At 39.6% G+C, this 24,389-nt stretch overlaps 1 protein-coding gene across 1 annotated transcript; it reads right to left on the bottom strand.

The window, feature by feature from the left end:
- Positions 1–1,606: 1,606 nt before the first annotated feature.
- impg2b (interphotoreceptor matrix proteoglycan 2b) lies at positions 1,607–23,609 on the bottom strand. The gene is made up of 18 exons (XM_053229271.1): positions 23,368–23,609; positions 21,994–22,242; positions 20,329–20,495; positions 20,160–20,185; positions 19,436–19,491; positions 16,253–18,771; positions 16,017–16,178; positions 15,321–15,379; positions 15,177–15,197; positions 13,404–13,663; positions 12,583–12,641; positions 10,409–10,685; positions 8,210–9,993; positions 7,757–7,976; positions 5,658–5,868; positions 5,274–5,462; positions 4,220–4,376; positions 1,607–3,360 (listed from the first exon to the last, which is right to left on the bottom strand). The coding sequence occupies exons 1-18, from the start codon at positions 23,444–23,446 to the stop codon at positions 3,277–3,279; spliced, it is 6,579 nt and encodes a 2,192-aa protein (XP_053085246.1). The 5' UTR covers positions 23,447–23,609; the 3' UTR covers positions 1,607–3,276.
- Positions 23,610–24,389: the final 780 nt, after the last annotated feature.

Below are 24,389 nucleotides of genomic sequence, written 5' to 3' on the forward strand. Positions count from 1 at the left end.
TCCCTTTACTTCAGGGTACTGGAACCTTCTGGAACCATCCTGAAAAAGAACTACACAGCTGTTGCAGAGTTTCAGAACCTTTTAAGGAACTTAACTGCTCCAGAACTATTCCGGAGAAGAATTGCACAGTTCCTGGACACATTCAAAACCTTTTGAGGAAAAAAAAAAACATTCTGGAAAGATCTCGAACAAGAATTGCACAGCTCTGGTACAGTTTCAGATCCTGTTAAAGAACTAACGAGTTCCAGAACTATCCGGAACAAGAATTACACAGAACTTTTTGAGGAACTAAACCATTCTGAAACTATAGTGAACAAGCTTTATACAGTAACTGTACTCTTTAAGAAGCTAAGGGTTTCTGAAAATATCACGAACAAGATATTTCTATCCTATAGAAACCACTAAGAAACTAATGAGTTCTGTAAGTATCCCGAACAAGAATTACACATTTTTTGGGTAGTTTCAGAACCTTCTGAGGAACCTAACCATTGAGGAACTATCCTAAACAAGAATTATACAGTTCCTGGACAGTTTCAGAAACTTTTGAGAAACTGATGAGTTCCAGAATGATCAAGAACAAAAATCGCACAGTTGCTATACAGTTTCAGAACCTTCTAAATAACAAGAGTTCCAGAACTATTCTGAACAAGAATTACACAGTTCCTGGACAGTTTCAGAAACTTTTAAGAAAATTAACCATTATGGAACTATCCTGAACAAGAAACCCCTATCCTATCCTGAAGTATCCTGGAAGCATCTCGTCAGCACTCGCTAAGGTAAACCAGGGAAGATAGAAGAAGGCAGTGATAAGGATCCAGCTGACCTCCAGATAACCTGATCTGGCAATATCCTTACAATTACTGCCAGTTGCTCCAATCACAGCATTGCTGCCTCACAGCTCCAGGATCTGGAGTTTGACACTGAGCTCGGGTTACTCTACGTGTGGTTCCCTCCAGGTTCTAACCACTATCTATATTGTGTAAGCTTGGCTGAGGGGCCTGAGGGAATTATTGTCCACTGCTGCCAGCAGCTGGAAAGGGACAAAGCCATGTGCTAGAACTACTGTAGAGTGACTGAAATTGAAAAAAATATATATATTTTTTCCAGCTAAAAGATCGTTTTCTACTGCCCGAGGAGGAGAATTAGTCATTCGTAATCTGCTTTTGTCATTTGCTTCCTTGTGGTCAGAAGTATGTTCCTGGACACGTTAGTGTGTGTGTGTGTGTGTGTGGGCAGCCTAATGCCTGAAAAAGTTATATATTTTCTTTAATAATTGGAATGAGTATGAATTACATAAAGCATCATTTTTTTTTTAGTGATTGCCAGATGAACTCACTAACTTGTTACTGTACAATGCAGTTTCCTGATCCTGGTCCTTAATACAAGTCGCATAAGCTAGAAAACTTATATTTACTAGTCACCTCTGTGCAATGTTGACTAGTCCAGGTGGTGCAAAAAACATCAAGGCAGAAGGTAAAGAAAGCAGATTTATTTGTAGTTTGTTAGTCTGAAAAGATTTCAGACTAGGTGAAGCCAAGTCTACAGTCAAATGTGCAAGACTACGCTGGGAAAATGTGTTTTTTTTGTTGTTGTTGTTGTTGGTTGTTTGTTTGTTTGTAACTGTAAGGTGTACGTGAGACACGGCACGATTCATCTATCTACTTGTATTCTCTGTTCACTCTGTGTAATCACCTGACATGACTGTCACTAAAAGGCTGCGTGAATCTACAGTCTGGGCTAGAAAGAAATCAGCCTCAGACTGGCATCTCGTTCCTTCACACCATTCTGTGCGTTTTTCTTAATGACTGTTGGGCGGCGATGTTGCGCTCGCTTGCAAAATCGTCCAAAATAATACAGATGTAGAAATCCATGGAGCGCAACGTTCCTAAAAAAAATTGGTCTCACCCAAAAGGTGCATACGATCCAGAGAACAGGTTACCATTAATGCTGTTAGGCAGTGTGTTTCCTAATAGAAACAAGTGTGTGGTTTTATACCAGGCACTCGAGCATGACCCAACCAAACCAGCATGGAAAATATTTGACCTGAGAGGAATTGCATGTTTTAAAGCAGTGTCAAAACCAGTAAACAACAACATAACCAAACAGCACAGAAATCACGGCAAAAATACAGATGCTATTAAACCTGGCTTTATTAGACCATAAAACCTGCATGTTACCACATTACACTGCGATCTACACTTAAATAAGGAATAAATCAAGCCTGATACTTGACAGATAAACATCTTTAGTTGTTAAATGAAAACACATCACAGGCCAGAAGTGTGGAAGCGAGCAGCCATTTTTATAGTTTCAAAAATATTTCACAATTTGCCAACGACCAACCCAACACACTTTTACTGACATGTGGTTTAAGTGTTTTTCCCCCAGAAATATTCCTTTGGTTTGCAGTTATGTACTTTTCATTTTCAATTTCAAAGATTGTTTTGCTTCCAAACCTTTGGCTTACATTGTGTATGTTCTTATATATCTGTTCAAAAGCACATTCTACAGTAAACTCTAACCAAACTCAACAACAAAATCTAAATTAGTTTTATGCATTACAGTAAATATGAGCTACAATAAAAAGTATTTCTTTCTCATGTACATGCATCAGATCAAACACAAACCTTGCTCAAATCTTGCTCGTTCATTGTTACACCACTTCACAAAAGCAGCCTTTTAGCTAAAGTCCTGTATGAAAAATGTGCGATCCAGATCCATAATTGTTTCCATAACCTAGTCTAAATTTGTCTACACATGTCACTGTTCAGTATCTCATACTACGATGATAACAAACAATGACAAAAAAAGGAAGGCACCAACAACCCCAAAAAAAAAAAAAAACAGTCTACCTGGCCCTGAAAAAGTGTCTATAATAATAAATAAATACAGAATTAAACAAGCAAACAGCCAAATAAATAAGTAGAACCAAATGAGGTACACCAGTGTAGCATTCGCCGTACACTTCCCTGTGATCGAGCCGTTACTATAGAAACAATAACATATTAGAATGGGCGCATTAATATAAACCTGCCCTATTGTCAGAGCTGCTCTTATAGAAATGTAATCAACATCTTCTGACCAATCAGAATCCACATTTCAGTAGCGCTGTGGTTTAAATTCATTTAAACGCAAAATGTAAACCCAGGATGTCGGATAATGTGTGATTACAGTCTGGATTTTGACTCTCCTGGTGTCTACAGAGGAAATGAACGATAATCATGGTCTGGAAATAAATATTGCTAGAAAAGAAAACTCCAGTAATCCTGGGAAATCTCAAACTCGAAGCTGCTGTGCAAAATCAGCAAACTGGTGGTCTTTGGCGGAGAGCTCGAGGATCAGAACACGATCCGGGATTTCCTGCAGGAAGAGAAAGTGGGCGAGAGAGAAAGGGGAAAAGGTGAGGACGTTCTATAACCTCAGGCCTGTTTTTAGCCTTGAGTCGATTTTCTCTGTCTCTAAATAAAGCTCAAACAAGGCTTACATTGGAGCACACACACTGCATATGGGACTGTGAATTATTGTACAGCTAAAAGGCAGTGGCATTGCGGCTGTGGCGGCAGGTAAGACGGAGCGCCACCATATATATCTATCGTTCAACAAACATTGATCTTCGTAACTCTTTGAAACTCCCTACATTTTAAATTACATCAAAATACTAATCACGCCTTTCTATATGTTGCACAATCAAAATGGGAACTGCAACAAACACTAATAGAGGCTATTTATTTCAATAATTGAGCTAGTTTAAAAATACTCTGCAAAGAATTTTATAGCAAACGATCAGAATTAAATATAATAGATTTCCACAAACAAAGGCAAAGTCTAAGTTAGCCAGTGTGTCTATGATGTACAGAACCATTTCTGTTGTAGAACATATTGCAAAGATCGGGAGAGGGAAAGGAGGTTAATGGAGTGGATAATGTCCTTATATTAGAAATGCGTGCGCACCATGGTGACCTTGTTTCCCGTGCAAAAAGCTGAGAAAATGATTAAAATTGTGTCTTCCTTTCTACAATGCCCAAATGTTTAGGGATAGTTTCAGGTCTTTTGTTTGATTTTTGAGATGTAGTCACTTTTTAAAGACGTTTACACGTTTAATTTTCAAATTTTTAAAAGTGTTTTTCAACCTAAGTCTTTCTCCTTTTCAAATCAGACTGTGTCATGGTTTCTGACCATAAATGCTAGCTTCACACACCCCTATACACACACTGCACACCTCTGGAGTGAGCTGAGTGTTCTCGTAGACGTGCCGCATCTCATCGCCGGTGTCGAAATACGTCTGCCGATATTGGCCACAGCGTGAGGTTGCATCACTCTTAAACATGGTGTTGAACCTGTTTCCTCTTTCCAAAGATGGAACGGCTTCTTCATGGCTAAGAAAGAGAACGATTAGTGAGAAATAAAACATCGGGACATGATGGTATAGGAAAATAATCAACCGGTTACTGATATCACTAAAAAGTTCATTGTTTAATTCCTCTTACACCACAGCAATGGTTAAATATGTTTTGAATTATTTATTAAAGAACAACACATTGTACTTTTCAACTATTTATAGTAAAAAAAAAAAAAAAAAAGCACTGAGACTAAAAGTCTGAGAAACCTGGCACAGTAACAAACTCTCTCAAAGTGGAAAGTAGCGTAATTAAAACCAGTCAAGCAGAACGGGTAAATAAGCAAGCTCAGCGAGAAACAATTTATGCAAAAAAAAAATAGAAATGCTGTAGACTGAGGTTACAAATGAGTTTCTTATTGATGGTATAACCCCAAAACCTCGCCAACATCACCAGGGCTGAAATAATTAGCAAAGAAATCGATTGACTAAATGACTAGGGAAAATTATCAATAAGGTCACGCCATGTCTGAAACTTTGGACCCACAACCTCGGTCTGCTAGCTACTGTAGTTCATGCCACATGCCCTCACTAAGAAAAATCTCAGCTATTTCAAACACAATCAGGACTGTTGATCATTTCTAATAAACATCTCCATTTATTAATCAGGTGCAGCGTAGCAGCCAAGCACGTACTGGGCATTTTGGCTCTAAAAGATTGAGGAAGAAATGTGAATGCTAAACATTTCTCGATGCTCATTTACATCTCATTCGTGAGGGTTTACACCAAGGCCCTTATCCAAATAGTGGGCGTGGTGCAGGTGATAAAGTGTAAATTGCGTTTATACGTGCAAAGTATGGAAGTGGTGCTTTTACTCAATTTGTTCATACTGAAGATTTCGTCACACTGCTCCTGCACAGCGTGTTGTGTTATTTACCGCAGAGGATCCTCAGAGTCGTCTTTGTCGTACTGCTCTCGCAGCATTCTCGTCAGGAAGAAGATGACTCCCGAGGCAACGAGCAGGAAGACAGCGACGGAGCTGATGGCGATGCCGACCACGAGAGGCTCGGAGACGTATTCCTCACAGTGTTCACCACGATACCACCAATTCTCCCCAACACGACACCTGCACACAAACACACACACACACACACACACACACACACACACATGGGTAAAGCAAAACACCCACACACTTCTACACCACCATCAGTGTGGGAGGAAAAGCTTTACAACAAATACACACTCACAATTACGCACACATTATCAAACACACAATGTTCACCTAGCAGTCAAACACACACATTCTGCACATTCTCACCTGCATATGGCACCTTTGCCAGGTATGATGTCACACTTGCCGTCATTGAGGCAGAAGTCTTCCTGTATGTCGCAGATGCTCCGACACGGCAGGCCGTCCATGCTGAAGTAGCCGGCGTGGCACACACACTCCGCCTCGCCTGTCCACTGGTTCACCGTACACTTCGAGAACTCGTTACACGCCTGGAACTTACACGGGTCTGCCCTGTCACCTAGGAGACAGGAGTCTCAGTGTCACTGCTCATCATCTTTCCAGAATTTATTTAAAACATTTAAATTACATAAAGGGGATAAATGTCCCCAGTCTCAATTATTGCATTTTCATTTCACAAACTTGCTTTATGTTCAGGTTTATAACTAAAACATACACATTTGTTATATTTAGGTTACAAGTTTAGCAAGAAAAATGGAGCTTCCTCATGGAAGACATCACCATATTAACGAGTACACACGTTCTTTAATCCGTTTCTGAGGAGCGTCCGCCAAGTCCCTGTGAATGAGCTGTTGCTATAGAAACGACATGTTAAAATGAGTGCATTAATATACACCTTCAACACCTTCTGACCAATCAGAATCGAGAATTCAAAAGCTCTGTGGTATGCTGTTGAAATCGCCAAAAATAGCTAGTAAACGTTTCAGCGGTGACACAATAGGTCTTAAAGGGTTCAAATATACTGCATCATTCATTCTTTCATGCTCAGTAAGCTCTTTATCCAGAGTTTAATACAGGAACGCTGGGCATGAGTCGAATACACGCTCGATAGGCTTTAAGGCCACTGTAATTAAAATGTATACAGATACTGATTGATGTATATCGGTTTACTCAAAGATCTATACTGTAGAAAGTTTTGAGCACTATAAGCAAAGTGCTCAGAATAAAGAGTCATTATTCCGCTAAAGGGAAATGACTCATTGTTTGGTCATTCAGGTGAAGTGTGTGTTAAGCACAAAGGGCTCAGACAGATTATACATGGTCCTAGCTCAGCAAGAACACACAAACAACACACACACTCAGACAGCGATCAGTGCTGCACGTCTAAGCTGAGAGGATGGTGTCTAAGGCGGCATTCACAACTGCCAAACAATTCCTTGCTTACAGATCAGTTATTGCTGCGTACATATAAACAGCTCAGGTCTGATTTATTTTTAACATATCCGATATATGGGCAATTGACTCAAATCTAAACGCTCGTGTCGGATTTGTTAGTTGTTCCGGTTATTTGGCGATTTTGTTTGTAGCACAATTCATTATTTGGCACTCAAACAACACATGAAATGTTGAGAGTGGTCAGTGGCATCCAGATTAAATAAACAGTCTTATCAATCTGTCAGGGGAAGCAATCATTCAAAGGATACAGTCAGTCCAGGCTCCAGTGCCAGCATACAATTAAAGGACTTAAGGCAAAATACAAACAGCCTAAATTGCAAGGGAAACAACAAAATTACTTTCTACAACCACCATGATGCTATTGGTAATGTTGCTGTTTTCAGCCGAGTGCATTTTGGTCAGGGAATGATGTAAACATGGGAATCGGATATATATATATAGACAGGAGGGACCAAAAATCAGATCTGTGTCAAAATATCTGAATCGTGAATGGTTTGTATCATATAATCACTCAGTCCAAGCCTATTTCCCTCAACCATCTAATTTACAATACCAAATTAGACATCTACTTATTATACTAAACAGAAATGCTAGTGTTTTAATATTAAGGCTCAGTCTGATAACAAATGCATCTGCTACCAATTACATTGTGACTGCTGCAGAGCGTAAAAACAACTCAGCCTTGCCATGATTTATGTTGAGCAATTACACTACACAAGATTTTCCAGAATACTCCTTTTACACTCACCGGTGGGTGCAAATTGGGACAAATGTGTTGTTTTCTTTAAGAGATGATCATTTATACCCAGTGGGATGACCTCCCAGTCAGTCATGGAGACTCTGTAGCACTTGAGCAGGACCAATCATAACAGCAGGTGCCTAAAGACATTTTTTACCTTGTCTAACTTGTGAAAATGTGTCTGCTTGAAAAATGCTTTCCTAATTCTCCTCATACTTGCTTTGCTTTTTAAAATGCTCCTGTTGCAACTCACCTGATTCAACATCTAGAGAGTACTTGTCTATAGCGAGGTTCATCGTCTGGTAAGCTGTGTTGCAGAAATTCTCTAGAATAAGGTAGACCGCAGAGGTCACTTCATGGGGAACCGGCTTCGCAAATTTCATCCTGCTGTTCACTACAATGCTACCATTCCTGAAGTTTAGGATCTCCAGGCGCTGGAAGTTGCTAAGATTGGACTGTAGATATGGGACCAGCTGGAGGGACGAACAAACATGACAGAGATTACTCATTCAAAATTTGCACCAACTTATGCCAAATGTCTCTCAATTGCTCTTGCCAAAAAACGTACCAATGTACAGATCGATCAAGTGTATACACATTATAGCACTGATATTTCATAATTATTGTAGTTATTAGGAGAGCCTAGATGGTGAAAAAAACACATACATAATGGAAATCATTTACCAGATCCTTGGTGATATCTTACCAAGTCCAAAAATTGTCGTTCCAGAATTTTGTATTCAGAGGAGCTCTTGTTGAACAGATCCTGTGAAAACATCATGTTGGTGACTCGAAGACTGAAAAATACCATCAGGGCCCGACCAGGACTTACCGGCATGGCGATACTAGCCATGTCATTACCGTGAATGAATCCGCTGCCATTCTCATCATCATACTGGATAATGTCAAAGGACACATCAAGTTCGGTTATACTGGGGTTTTCTGGAATGTGAGACTGTGCTGTGCTGCTATCATTGTCTTTGTTTTCGTGGAAGAAAATGAGATCAGAAACGCTAGGGGTTGATATAAGTTCGTTTTTGGTTAGATGATCATCGCTGGAGACTCCAGTATCGATTATCCTGTCAGTAGGTCGGAAGGTCGGTTGAAAGATTGGGAGTACGGTTGTAGATGGGAGGTCTCTCTCAGAGATATCTGTGCCATTGGGAGTGTCTGAAGTTGTGGGAGGGTAAGATGCTGTGGATAGTCTGACATTATTGGTGCTGGTTTCTTTTGGTCCAGTAGCATCATTTTGAGTGACTGTGTCTACAGTTGAGTGACTTGGAACCTGTGAAGTCATCTCTTCAGGAATAATTGGGTCAGATGTATGACTGGGTAAAGGCTTCACAGTTGAGCTTAATAGAGATGCGTCCTTTGCCAGGGTATAGTCAAATAAAGGTATTCTGGTGAATGGAGACTCCTTCTCGGTTGAGCGTTTAGTTGACACGTCTACATTTGGTGCTTCAGTGACCAATCCTGCAGGTTCTGTGCTGACCACAATGATTTCATCTTTGGCGAGATCTTCGTCTGAGAATTCCAAAACCGTAGCTTGAGTCACGTTGAATGTAATGTCCTCGATAATCTCTACCCCAGCATTTGATGTCTCAAACTCAAAGATTGCTGGCAATCGTGTGACATCTTCAACTAAATGTTTCTCATTAGAACCAGGGACAATGTCAGATTCTTCTACAGTATCAATCTTAATATCGACAACAGCAGGAGGTTCTGTGGCCTGTTGTAGTGTTTCTGTTGTAGTGTCCTCTGATTTAACGTTGGTAGATGTGGTAGATGCTTTTGTTACCAACATAGCTGTTGGTGTAGTGGGACTAGTGGTACCCAGGGAATTTTCATTTTTAGGATTAATTTCTGGGCTCTGGACTGTTGAGCCTTCTATGGCAGGACTCTTGGTAGTAGGATAGACCTGCCCTGGCAGTTCAGTTACAGCAGCAACGGAAGTGGAGAGTTCACCTGGGTAGTTATCAGAAATCCCAGGAGCTTCTTTGGTCTGCATTGAAAGCTCTACCATAGGGGTCTTCATAGTAAAGAACACTGGGGCCTGTTCTGTGGTTGTGTCTTGAGGGTGAATGTGAATGTCTTGAGTCATAAGGACATTGTCTAACAATGGCACTTCAGATGTTGTTTGCTGGACAGGAATATCTGATTTGACCTCTTCTGCTTTATCCTTTTCATGGTCTTCCCGGTCTCCTTCAGCTTTCGAAACATCCTTCTCTAAGCTTACTGAAGGCTGTTCTGTTATCCATGGCCATGTCTCAGGGATTTGGTCATTGCTGGAGAAGCCAGATCCAGATCCAATGTCTGTATGCTCATCTTCTACTGACTCTTCTACTCCTGGAGGTTCCACAGGAGGTATTTGTGCTGCAGTGCTCTTAGCCTCAAACTGGGTAGGATGGGCCTCCTCAACCACAGTAACAGGAATAGGGTTAGCAGGAGTTGTGGTTTCTAGGAAGCCCTCTTTTTCAATGGTAATATCATCTAAAATGGAGGAAAATAATATTAAGAACAGGAATAAACATGTGCAGCAGTAATCAGTGCTGTCAGTAAACAGTGACAAACCAGGGTAGTCTGGAGTATGAAAGTAAACCAGGGTAGTCTGGAGTATGAACCCTATTTGCATTTTGCTAAACTTTATAACTTACAAACAGTGGGCCATATTTAGAGTTGCATTAAGTGCACATAGTGAGGATTTCAGAAATTGCACTCAAGTAAAGTCTGCCAACCTTGTAGGCACGAACTATGTGCAGGTGATTTAAATAATCTGAATGGGGAGCCCATTAACTCAACTTAAGCACCTGCATAAACCAACTCTGAATACGCAAAACTTTTCCTGCATATCTATTGATGTAATATTTGAACACAATATAGTGAAAAAACTATGAAAAAAGCTTACTCTCTGTGATGAGTGTGGGATCTCTGCTGGTCTCTCCAGTTGTGGAGATAATTTCGATGTCCATTGTCTTAAGTGGGATCTCCGTAAGTGGTGTAGCTGGATTGTCCTCAAGAATGATGATGTCATTTTCACTAGCCACCTCAGTCTGAGTGCCAGTCCAGGGGTGATATGGGTGCATGGTGTCAAACAGAAAATCCTCGTTTTTGATGAAGACATCATTACTGCTGAATTCCAGGCCAGGAATATCGGGTGGCTTTTCTGCAGCAAGCACGTTGTCCTAAAGTGAGGAGGCAAAAATGATAGAGCTTTTGCAATCATTCTGGTGTAAATTCAAACCAAAAATTCTGATCTTCATGGTTTATGTAAACATGTAAACTACAGTTATTCATTTGGACATGGGTTTATGCAAAATTACAAAAAAAAATTGTTAGAAGTAATTATGTAGTGTTATGTCTAAGTGAGACAAATAACACCTTTAAGGCATGGCCCATGTTTCTGCTTACTGTCTTTCGATTAACACAGGCACTTGCCGACATATAATCAGCAGAAAATGTGACAAATACTTCATTGAAGGTTCTGAATATATCTTTGCACATAATCACAGGTCACAAATCCCAGCACGCACAGAGGAAAAACAGTGCTCTTAAGGTCTAAGTGGAAGAAATTTTCCTTAATCTCCTTAGTGAACTGTGGTGGAAAGATATCTTTCCTGGAGCAACTGTGGAAAATACACATTTAACCATAAAGGATTTCAAATCCGCAGCCAACAAGAAACCTGAATCGCCATTAACTATATCAACAGCAATTCCTCTCGGCCAGAGATGCCAAACAGGACATAAGTTAAATCATACTGTAATGCTTTACTTCTTCCATTACTCAACATACTGTCAAGTGTGTTAGAAAGGTGTCGGGCCACCATGAGCTGCCAGAACAGCTTCAGTGCTCATTGAAATTCATTCTGCATCTCTGTGGAACTGTACTGGGGTGCTGAACACCATTCCTCTGAAAGATTTTCCCCTCAGCTGGTGTTCTGTTGATGATGATGATGATGGTGGTGATGGAGTGATGGAAAGCACTCTCGATTAAATCCAAAAAAAATCTCCCCATAGATGTTCGACTGAGTTGAGATGTGCTGAGAGTGAAGGCCATAGCACATGATTTAGATTAACCATTGGGATGGGGGGTGGGGTCATCCTGGAAGAGATTACACCCATCATAGGATAAATGTGATCAGTGTGATTGACTTGCAGAGGCAGACAAGTGAATCTAAACCATGCTAGCAAAAATAAATAAATAAATGTCCCCTACAGCACAACAGAGCCACATTTTTTTTCCCCTTTAATTTGTCACCCATCTGTAGTTCTTCTGGCAACCACAGGATGTTTGAATTTATTTATGAGCTGCAAGAACAACGAGGCAATAAATGGAGTGTCACTGCAGCAAGTGGGCTACGGGTGACACAGAGCAGCCGTTAAAAAGCAAGAAAAATATCTTTACTGTCTGTGAGCCAGCATTCCTTGATTCCTTGTTTCAAGAGTTCTCCATCCTGTATCTCAACAGATAATTAACAACATGCCCAAAGGAAAATGCAATGAAACTACTTAATGTTTTACCAGCGTGTGACCATATGTCCATATAAGCAAGCATATATGTAAGAAAGAGAGAAGCCGAGACCGAAATGCATTTTCCGACTTTCGACTGTAAATCCGTTTAATGTGTGTTGTGGAAAAAAAATGCCACTTTTTACAAAGAAGAGAGGAAAAACAGACTGAGTCAGATCTGTCATCTCTGCTGTTTGGTTCTCAGATGTGACTTTCCAATTAAACTGGGCTCAATGTCATAGTGAGAGTAAAAACACACACAAACAATTTTCACAATATGGCAGATGGAAAATACGGAAACGAGACTTTCTGTAATGAGTGTTAGAGTGGGGTAATCGCTTAATGTGCACCACTAAAATGATTCGTGCTAATGATTGCCATTACAGGGTATCATTTGGCATTTAACACAGTTTCCAAGCTGCCAAAAAAAAAATTTTTTTTTTCCTTGGGAACTATTTGCACATGAAAATGTGGCCAGGAATACGGCAGAACAGAGAAAGCAGAGGAGATCTAGAGAGAGAGAGGCATGGTTTTCTAATATCTAGGTGGTCTTACCAATGACCCCGAACTCACCATCATGTTATTGGAGTCGAGCGGTCTGCTGGTCGGTTTGGAAAGCGGCAATGTCTCCACTGAGAAAGTAAAAACAGAGACAAATAAGATCGGATTATGTACCGGGAAAGCAGAGTGTAATTTATAATGACCATGGCATCATTTTGAGTCTGGGGACTTTGAGATTCTCCAGCTGGAGATAAGAAACTCTGCAGATGCAACAAGGGTGGAAAATAATAAAGTATCTTTGAGTTTCAACTTGTTAAACTATACAGTTTAACAATTATGACAGACAAAACCACCCAAGACAAACATCTGCACTGTGTACCGCAATGCCACTATCTGTATCTGTTCCAAATATTGAGATCTCAATTTGTATTCACAATTAAATGTATTCTGAGGTGGGTGTGGCCAGAAGAAATTGTTGTTGGTTTTTTTATTTTTTTAAATCAGTTCAAATGTATTCCTATTCAGTTGCATCTCTAAGAAGTACAAATCAACATTACTCAAGTTTATAATTAGTCTATATCTCTAAATCCTTAGTCTGCCCTTTCTGGCAAGCTTTCTTAACAGTGCACCACATACTCTGTTTAGACCAATTTATCTGTTCAATCTGAATAATGTATTCATATTTGGTTACATCCCTAGTGCATTGAAATAATTATAAGAAAGATTAGAAGTCGGAAATGGCTTGGTTTATATTTCTGGGTCTATTTCAAATCAAGATGGAGTGTCCTTGTGTGTATAATGGGCATAACGCTCTCAGCTATCATCAGACCCATAATTCCTTGGCTCACAGCCATAGACATGAGTACTGGAACACTTTTTGGAGTGCTTCATACCATTTTCCAGCTGCAGAGAGTCAGGGTCCACATCCAAACTGGTGTTTCCATTGTTCCCAAGGCTCTCTTTGTGCAGTGCCTGAGTGATGTAATGGCGTAAGTCTGTGACAGTGTAGACCACGGTGGGCAGTTCCTCCAGATCCGTGTAGGATTTCTCCACCTGGTTGGACTGGAGGGTGATGTCGGTCATGGTCTCGTTGTTAATGCCTGCTACATCTCCTTCCAGCACAATGGCGTAATGTACCACCACTGCAAGACCGCTGCAGAACAGAAGGAAAAAAGTCCTGTAGTTCCAGCTAACAATTTTAGGCTAGAAGATTTTCCAAGATCTTTCCAAGAATGTTTAATCTGTCAAGTTCTCGGGATGTTCTAAAAAGTTTTGACTTATAAAAGTCCCTTGCATGTTTTTAGAACACTGCAAGAATGTTCATTTTTCAAATATGTTCAAATAACATTCTCTGTTTGTTGAAGTACAAGGTCAGTCCTGTTTCTAGTATTTGCTCTTGTTTCCTCCACCTATCTACTCAATGTATGATTATGTATTTGACTACAGTTGTGCTACCTGAGGTTGTGTTTAAGCATTCTGCTTTGAACCTTGAGTAAGGTTCTGAGAAAAGCCTAAATAAAGAGAGATTTTGCAAGTATGTCCAAAAGTTTTATCGGATTATTGAACAAATCATAGCTAGTATTGAGTCAGTTTTATTGAACATGAAATAATCGTTACAACCTGAGTTTATGGTACCTTTATGTGCAAAAATTGTTAGCCGCCTTGTTTAAATGTCTGCGCACATAGCAAGCAGTAAATGTTAATTACCAAAACAGAATTCCAGCCTCTGGCACATCTAGCATTGAGATTTCACATCCAGTTAATCCAACCAAAAAAAAAAAAAGAAAATTATTTGCAGGATAATCAGTGACATCGATCTTTCTTTACTTTTTATCTTAATTTTTCTTTTATTTTTGCTTCTCATTTTTCTATAACTGTGAGGAACCCTAGTGGGTTTATGGATAGATCCATTTTCTCTCCCCGGACATCTATAATCTCCTTTAGATCTTATATTGTTGTCCCTGCAAGCAAAGAGGCAAAGCCAGAATGCTAATACGCTTCAACACCCTCCTGTGCAAATGTCCAGTATTTAGGTGCTTTAATAGTCTCAAGGAGCTCACAACATGCAGTTTTTACAACAACCGAAAAATCCAACAATTGGTGACAACTAATTTAATTGAGCTACTCATAAATGCTGTGTTGGTGGGCAAACTTTTTTCTATTTAGGAAGAAATAATGGGAGAGAAATTAGAACTAATTTGAAATGTCAGGTTGGGTTTTGCTACAGAAAAAAGCAAGCCTGTAAAAGGTAAGCCTAACCCATAAACACTGTGAGACTAGAGATCAGAGATGGAGACCGTAAAAACAATACAGAGGGTAAAAGAATAATGCCACAGGTTCCAACATCCTGCAGCGCCAAATGCACGCACATGAAATTTCCATTAGCTATTTGGGAGGAGTCAAGAGTTCTCAATTCCTGCAGCTGCTTGTGCGATATGGCAGCAGAGGGAAACACTTTGCTGCCAGGTTATAGATTTATCAGTCTCTTGGGTAATTTTGTACAGGTATTATAATGTGATGACTCAACAGTCTCATGATTAGCATCAGAAAATCTGGTTTGTGTTCATCACATGTGAACCGTGAGCCATAAATGCCCATATTAAAAATAGAGATATATAGCTGTTAGGTCAGAGTACACATTCAAATGGAAAACAGGAACTACTCACCCTTGGATGTCTTTTTGTGGCCTGGTTTTATTGTCAAGAAGAAAAGAAGGGAACAAAGTTCTTAACATCATCTCAAATGATACCCTTCTAGTCATTTTTGGAGCCACTGAGACAGAGTATTGCTTTATACTAGTCAAGCCTTACCTGAATTCACGAATAAAAACCCTCTGGAAGCCTGGAAGTTTTTTATAGGCATCTTCAATCTTTAGACAGAAAGAAAGAGAGGGGTGATATGAAATGGGATATTAGGGATTTTCCAGAAGACAGGACTATGCTATGCTATATGATGAAATCCCAATAAATGAGAATGCATCTGGGAATGAACATGATTTTTCCTAGCAGGACCTGACAAATTTCCAAAGGTATCACTTCACTAAACACAGGGATGTAAATTATGCTGCACATTTCCTATAAGGGAAATTCTGTTTATAGCATGGTGTACATACTTTATATACTATACATTTGTGGAAAATTCTAAAAGTTAGCATAGAAAAAACCCACAGTTTTAATTTCAGCCAATGTGCTAATACACCAATGGAAAAAAAAAAAGTTTGAGAAATGGAGAAGAGAAGCATGCAACAGAGAATGTGTTTGTGGTCAGAAGTTCAGCCTGGGATCTCCAGAATATTATGATGCTGTTTTTTTGGGGTTTTTTTGGCTATAGATCAATCACATGGCCTTAAAATAAGGAAACAGGGCCAGAGTACTGAGTACAACACAGTTCTCAGACCCTGTATCTGTTTGCAGAGAAGTCATTTTGATATAATACAGGCCTGTTTACTTAAATTCAACATTTCCATAAGTCAATGTCATTTACCCTGCAGGAAGCCTGGGACGCACCTTTTCAATGAACTGTTCAGACAAATGCTGGTAGTGAAAGCTTGATGGATCTCTGAGAGCGTCATCATACGTCTCTCCTCTGAGTTTAATGCTCAGCTCCACCACTTGATCCATTATCGGTCGCACAGGACGTGGCAAAATATCGTCAATTTCATTGCCAATCTGGACAACAGAGTAATTGGTTAAGATTTCTGGAAGAAATTCTATAGATAATCTCTGAGACAGTGGCTACACACCATGTTCCCGTTGTCTAAGATGTTATTGGAGATCTGTGTGGACGCTTGTACCATGGATGAGATGGTGTTTTGCTGGATGTTGGTTGTCAGTTCATTTAGGCCGACTGTAGATTTCTCAACTTCAACTGATGGTGCAGGTGTTTTGTCCTCTTTTAGTGTCCCTGTTGCTCTGTCTACAGCTTTAGGTAACTCTGAAGTTGTAACATCAGGAACCACAGCACGTGGTGCAGTTTCAGGTACAGCTAATGTGTCCTCAAGGACCTCTGTATCTATCGACATGTTAGTATCTACATCTTCCAGCACTGTCACGGTAGTCACGGTAGTGACCTCAAGAACCTCAGGCATCTTCTCTTCAACCATAGGTTCAAGGAAATTCTCTTCAGGGGTTTCTTCTTTGATGTCAATTTCCATGCTATGGGTTCCAGATGTGTAATCTTCAGTAGAAGCTGTAACCTCGGGCATGAAATCTTCAATATCCAGAATGATGACACTAGGGTCAAGCGTGAAGGCAAGTGTGACGTCTTTACCATTAGTGTCAGGTATAACCTCAGGTGGCTCCACTTCACTGGCTGAGTCAGGTTTGTCAGTTTCAACAGCTATAATATCAGCCATAGCGCTGGGTGGCACCTCATGGACTCCAGTCTCTACAGTTGTTTCTGATTGTGCTTCACCTGTATTCTCAACAGAAGGTACTGCTTCAGTTGCATCTTCTGTTATATCCACAGGCATCTCATCAAATGAAATGTCAAGCTTATCCCTTGCAGCATCTTTAGGTAAATCTTTGGGGTTATCCTCTACTGTAGAATCAAATGAAATTTCTGAACTGGCAGAGGCATGTACATCTTCAGCTACAGTTGTATTCTGTTCTAAGGACAGCTCATTTGTAGGGGCTTCAAGTAAAACTTCAGCCTCCGCAAGGGTTTCCTTCTCTTCAGAAACACTGTATTCGGTGACCTTACCGTCCATCTCCAATCTGATACCTTCAACATCATTACTAACCTGCACGGCACTTACACGGGTATCATCTTCTGTCCTCTCTGATGATTCCTTATCACTGGTAATTTCAGAGGGGTCCTCAGCACTCTCAGATACCTCTTCCACAATAACAGACCCAGATGTGATTTCATCGCTTTCATGTGTATCTTCACTACCAGAAAGTGGTGGTTCATCTTGAGATGTGTCTAGAGAGTCATCTGGTAGGGTGCTTTCAAGTGTCTCCATTTCTGGTTGCTCATCTTCACTAGGTTCAAGTGTGGTGCCTAGAGTAGGGCTGGGTGAGGACCGTAGTGCTGCTCCACCACCACCATTATCATCTAACTGTACAGGTTCTTCAGGTGATGCCTCCTCTGTGTCTACTTTGGTTTCCCCTAAACCAGAATTGACAGAATCTTCAACAGTAAGGTCATCCTCATCACCCTCAAAGGCGACTACAGTTGTACTCAAAGGCATTTCAGGGGTATTATGATTCACCTCCGGTTCAGTCCCTGGGCTTATCTCCTCAGTTTCCTGACCGGTGACTTCTGTCAAAGAATCAGGATTTACACCCTGTGAATCCCCAGTGGTTAAATTGAAAGTAGGTTTAACACTGACCTCTGCAGTAACCTCTAGCTCTGTGGCCATAATGGAGACTGGGATTAAATGTGCTGTAGTCTGTGCTGTTGAGACTATAGCTTTATTTGGAGTAACTGTAGACTGTTTAGAAGATGCTATCGCTTCTATCGCAATACCAGTAGACTGGTCTGTCTCTACTATCGCTTGTGTTGGAGTATTCCTAGATTCCTCTATGGTTACCATAGTTATGTCTGGACTAACCATAAACTGTTGTGTGGTTACTATCGCTTGTGTTGAAGTATCCGTAAACTTTTCTGTGGTTGTTGTAGCTTCTGTTGGAGTAACCGTAGACTGTACTGCATTTGCTACTGCTTCTTTTACAAGATCCATAGACTGTTCAGTGGTTACTATCTCTTCTGTTGGAGTAATCATAGACTCTTCTGTGGTTACCATAGCTATGTTTGGAGTAACCATAGACTGTTGTGTGGTTACTGTTGTTTCTTTTGGAGTATCCATAGAGCGTTCTATTGCTTCTGCGTGAGTATCCCCAGACTGTTCTGTGGTTACTAATGTTATTGTTGGAGTATATGTAGACTCCCCTATGGTTATCCTAGCTATGTTTGGAGTAACCATAGATGGTTGTATGGTTACTATTGCTTCTTTTGGAGTATCCGTAGACCGTTCTATTGCTTCTGTTGGAATATCTGTAGACTGTTCTGCAGTTGCTATCACTTTTGTTGCAATATTAATAGACTGTTTTGTGGATACTATTTCTTCTGTTGGAGTATGTGAAGACTCTCCTGTGGTTTCCATAGCTACATTTGTAGTAACCACAGACTGTTGTGTGGTTACTATCACTTCTGTCAGAGTAACCCCAGGCTCTTCTGTTGGAGTAAGTGTAGTATTTGCTGTTGTGTCTGTTAATTCTGTTGGATTAACTTCTGCTAGTAGAGAAGTTACACTGGCAACTGTAAAACATGGACATTTTAAAAGGTAGACATTAGATACACATGTGAACACTGATCTCGAAGTACAAAAAAATAATGTCTTATATCTTCAATGTAAACCATTAAATTGAATGTGACACTGTACTTTTGGATGCCAAGCCCTTTAGTTGCATTAGACAAATGACAATTGAATTGCAGAGTATTTTAGTGTCTATGGCTTTAATCTGTCACTTAAATCATATGTCATATTTAGTCATATTCGGTTAAAGCAGTTTAAATGACCAGCCACAGTACACTAACACTGCTACTGCCCTTTTGTCAGATGCCTCTGAGTAAATAAGAGGGATTAGTGGCTATTCTGAGTGCAGCGCATGTCCTGCACTGCTGCGATGCCTTGTGCCTGTAACTGCTTTAGTGAATCTGATCAACAGGACAACTACCAACGTACTATTTAAAATGTCAGTTTTCCCAAAAAATCAGTTGTCCCAAAAAATAATAACATGACTCTAATAAACACTCATTTGTTACTTGAATCGTAATTTAATTCAAGTATTTTATATTCACTTTTCCAATTTTATCATATTTCTGGGAAAATCCCAGACTAGTATACAATGGTACACTGTGGATTTCCTATTAGTTAGATCAAATGTATTAGTAATCTCTGGTGACGGTTAAGTAAACAGACCTCCATCAGTGGCGGAGATGATATCTGCTTTTGTAGGATCAGCTGTAGTCTGTTGGCTGTGAATGAAAAGATAATCAATAAAACAGAACGTTTAACTAAGGAAAATGAGAAGATAAAAAATACAATGCTGAAATCAACATGTTGTTTTTCTCCGTACTTTCAAACAAAAAATGAAGCCAGAGGTTTACTGGAATACAGTCAATGACAAATTTAATTTAAAAAACTCTCTGTGACTCTTTAATTCTTTGGGGCCATGCATTTATTTTTGCTTGCATGGTTTGGATCCACCTGTCCCATTAGAGATTCCTATAATGAAACTATCCTGAAACATTTCCATCCTGAGGGCCATGGTCTCTTCAGGGATGACTCCACCCCCATTCACATGGCAGGATGGCTTGCTGAATGGTTTGATGTATATTATAGACTATGTTCTTCACACGCACCAAATTTCAACCCAATTGAACACCAGAGTGATGTGTTAGACGGTGCTCTCCATGACAATCATTATCAAACTACCAACTGAGGGAATATCTTTTGGAAGAATGTTGTTCATCGTGCCAGTATAACATGTACCAAATCTGTTCTGGGGGTTTGTGGTGGCCCACCACCTTACTAAGTCACTTTAGGTTGTTTTTCCCTTTATTTTGTCACCTATCTATAGATGCATGTTTGTTTTTCTGGAGAAAAAAAATTGTATTGTGGCTTTGAAAAGCTGACAACTCACCCCATCGCTGAAGCCATTTGCACCCTCTGAAATGAGAACAAAAGACAAATATTGTCATGTTTGGGGGAAAAAAGTATTAGCCTTACACGAACAAGGGTTAATGCTAATCATAGCATTTATTCTTGAGGTATTTTTAAAAATACAGGGTGAAGATACGGGAATTGCTTACACTGGTGATGATGGCGAGATGCTCAGGTGACTGACTGAAGCTCCTGCCAATATCAAAGACGTTAATACTGCCATTCTGGCACCTGTTAATCCACAGCTGGTACTCGTCTCTTTTGGGAAGCCTGTCCCAGAAGATCTTAAAAGCCTCCCAGACAGTCTCCTGACACACTGAATAGTGCACAGATAGAAGTCTTGTCAGAAGAATTGGACGGAAACTAAAAGCTGAGTGGGAAATATAAGTCATGGTTTGGATTTATACATCATTTTCTCAGGGATTTCAAAAGTTGGTAAATTTCACCGTATCCGTTGACACATCGTAATTCCCGGCATTAAATCACATGGGTTAGCTCGCTTTTAGGCAAAACACATCCTGTGATGGACATAATTGAGTCATTATTCATGCTGTGTAACCACACCAACCTGTATGATAAATTGCTATTTCAGGGAGGAAAAAGACTAACAATGAAAGCAAAGCACAGCATAATGGAAACAGTTCTGTTGATCCGTCAGTCATTCCGCACCCTTTCACTAACCAGTTGTGAAAACTGCTCATTATTTAGAAATCAAAAGTAAAAGAGAAATGCCTAAGAAAACATGACACCTGCTTGTTTTCTCGATGTTCTCCGTGTTAGAAAAATAAACAGGCCTAGCAGTGGAAATTTCATCCTGGATAACGTTTTTGGAACATTCTTCAAACATTTGCCCACTGAACTGGATTCTGCTAGGGAAAACACACATTTTCCTGGCAGGCTGAAAGGACTGATTATTGTACGCAATGTCATGGTGGTAATGGCAAAGAGAAAAAGAAAGACTGCACGATGGAGACACTTCTAGTTTAGTTCTCTTGTACACATACACAAGCTAGCATGACAAAATCCACTAAATAAAACTTCATTGGTTTACATCTAAAGAGATCATGCAAGCACACAAAAGTGGTCACACCATATTCACCAACCTAAAATCAAGATTAGGAAATATTTCAAACCTGATACTTAAACTTTACTGTTGTAATACGCACACACGTTCCACAACATTAAGCCAATAAAAAGTATGATGTGTTGTTCTTTAATAAATAAATAAATATAATAATTAGCAATTTTATGTGGTGGAACTTCAGTAAAACAAGTTAGTTCTTGTTCTCACTTAGGTTATAGTAGCTATAAAGAGTCATTCCCTCACCAGCCTCTTGTTTTCGCTCTCTCTTGAGGTTAACTAGACTAAAAAAAAATGCAGCTTGTCATGTTACTGAGAAAACTCGAAGTGTAAACTCTAAACTGTCCTGAAGATGCTGGAAAACAAAGTTACAGCTTTTCCTCTGTCCATTCCTCTGACAAAGAACTGACACTGGAGACTCCTTCCATAAATGTTAAATAAACATCTCTGACGAAAATGTCAATATAACAAAAATTAGTTATGTGGAGCGTCTGCCAAATGAGAACCTGTGAACGAGAAAGTATTAGGACGAGTACATTAATATAAACCTCTGGTTTGCAGCTGCTCTTATAGAAAATCAGAATCTAGAATTCAACAGCACTGTGGTATAAATATAAATACTGTATAAACAATTCACACACTGTTGAAACAACGTCTTAATGACAGACATGTGCTTTTAGATTTAGACGGATAAAGTTTTTTAAGATTTTTTTAAGAAAGCTCCATATCTCACCTCTCAGGTGAAAGTAGTCCAGGTGGTTCTGGAGCGCTTGCTTCACCGTCTCCTGAGGGCACAGTTTGACTCCGCTCGGAAAGAGGATGCCTCGTTTAATTCTGGACAGGGCACCCGTCACCTCTCCAGATCTGGAAGCCAACACCAAGCTGTCCGTCATCTGATTTTCTGGAGTGCTAGAATTTCCAGCATTGTCCAAATGCCAGGCTTCCAGCTCAGAGCCATCACCGGGAACCCAGCCAGTTCCATCTAAAGATGGGCAATCGGAAAATAATGACTTAAGAGTATAACATAATGCTGAACATGATATGTAGGGTCTAAAAGCCAAGATTTGCAAAACAGGATAAACTAGTACAAGTCCAAAAAAGGTATATTGTTAACTGAAAGAAGTAGAGTTGAGAACGCATAGAGGATGGTGTTAATTGTGTCAAAATTAGGTGTTAGTTGTGTTAACAAGATGTGTTAGGAGTAAACATCTGTTACTGTTTCAAAAGTGCCAACATTGCTAATAAGAAAATCCTTACAGCCAGAGAACAAAAGCTGAGTTCTACCACAAAACCCCCAGCATATGTCGACAGCTCAATGCTAATAGCATAAATAAAAAACAGCATATTCTACCCGGCTCTTTTACAAACCATGGACCACAGCCCCACCCTCTTGTTTTCTATTGGTTCACAAAACCGAGGTTTGTAAATTCAAGTGTCAAAGTATGCCTAGATTGAAGTTGGCACAAAACGAACATAAACACTACCAGAAACAAACTTTTCTTTCACATCTTGCGTCCTTTCCCCTTCAGTGAATTGGCTTTTTTTCTGCAGGGTGAATTTTATTTGCGTTGGGTCTAATCGCTGCTTTAGCTAAAGTTTATAAACAGTTTTTTAAGTCAAAATAAGTTAGCAGCACAATATCTTGAAATAATGAGTTCAGTTGAAATGATGAGTTAAGTTGAAATAAAGACACCTTGAAATAACAATTTATTTAGCTGCAATAACAAGATAATTCAAAACAATGAGGTGAATTCAGAATGTTACTTTAAGTTGAAACGATGTTATTAAGTCAAAATAACAAGATGCTAAGTCATAATAACGAGATACAAAAGCAAAATAATGAGATACTAAGTCAAAACAATGATACTAAGATGAAATAATGAGTTATTAAGAGAAATTGATGCATTAAGTCCAAATAAAGAGTTATTATGTCGAAAATAAAGACATACCAAGTTGAAAGTTTTTTAGTAAAAATAAGCACATAGCACTTCAACTTCCATAACGTGCAGTTCAAGGCTTCCATACTTTTCTGAATCAAATTTTTTTTTTCTTTTATTAAAAAAATACAAATTGAAGTACACATATTTTACAATAATGGAATACACACCTGCATTCATGTAGACGTGTCCGGTCAAAAGTAAGACCATCAGCATCCACCAAACGTATTTCCACTGCATGTCCACCATTGTAGCTTCCAAACTTAATTCCAATCTCTTTTACAAATCGTTTTCTCAGTGAATATTAATTCAGTACGAGCTTAAACAAATGATAATCTGCATACCAGCATGCATGGCTTAAAAAAGCGTCGAACTTGTGTTAGCGTGTTAATGAAACTGCATGGTTACAGGTTCCTCTGATGCACCGGCTCTGCTCAGCAGACGAGTGTTTACAGAGGTTTTTCAGTGTTAATCCTATTTGTTAAGTCCTCTGAGGTAAGCAGGTGAAGGAGTCACAGATGCTGCTGGACAGCTCACCTGAGAGACTCAACACGATGAAGACACAGAGCTGATCATCTACATTCTGAACCACTTCTGCAGGCCACAGAACCACTCAGACCCAAATTCAATCATTAATAAGGGAAGGATATTCAGCAGTAACTTGTTCTGGTTGTGTTTCTATTCAAACCAAAGGGAAAAAACAAAGAACCATTAAGTGTTCTAAGTAGAACCAGCAATAACATTGGGTTCCTCTGTGGTTCTTCGGTTTGTTAACGATCTTTCTAAAAAAGAGTCTACTTGGAACTATTTGTTAGAGAATTGTCAGCAAAGCTAAGCAATCTTATAGTGCTACATGGAACCTTCACTAAAAATAGGTTCCTCTGTGATAGTTTGGATGGTTTAAGATTCTAGCTTTCTAAAAGGGTTCAACTTGGAACCTGTTTTTGAAAGGGCATAAACATCTGATGGAGAGCTCTGTATAAAGGCTTTAATAGTTCCCACGAAAGGAACAAATCCAAGAAAGTTTTAGGATGCTACATAGAACCTATATTAAGACTGGATTCCTCTGTTGTTCTTTGAATGGTTAAGGACTCTACGCTAACACAGCGTTAACTGACTGTTCTCTGGATAGTTAATGATTCTATTTACAACCTTTTTGAAATGGAAAGCATTAGTAGAAGTGTTTTGAGAG

Source organism: Pangasianodon hypophthalmus, chromosome 25 (genome assembly GCF_027358585.1).
Source record: "Pangasianodon hypophthalmus isolate fPanHyp1 chromosome 25, fPanHyp1.pri, whole genome shotgun sequence".
Classification (NCBI taxonomy): domain Eukaryota; kingdom Metazoa; phylum Chordata; class Actinopteri; order Siluriformes; family Pangasiidae; genus Pangasianodon; species Pangasianodon hypophthalmus.

Bases quoted from the DNA above. Each gene is read 5' to 3' on its own strand.
- impg2b (XM_053229271.1), bottom strand. From the start codon at position 23,446: ATGGTGGACATGCAGTGGAAATACGTTTGGTGGATGCTGATGGTCTTA. The intron at 16,179-16,252 runs GTGTGTAGCCAC...TCTGTTGTCCAG, and splicing joins TCTTAGACAACGGGAACATG to ATTGGCAATGAAATTGACGA. The intron at 7,977-8,209 runs GTAAGATATCAC...TCGTCCCTCCAG, and splicing joins AACGACAATTTTTGGACTTG to CTGGTCCCATATCTACAGTC.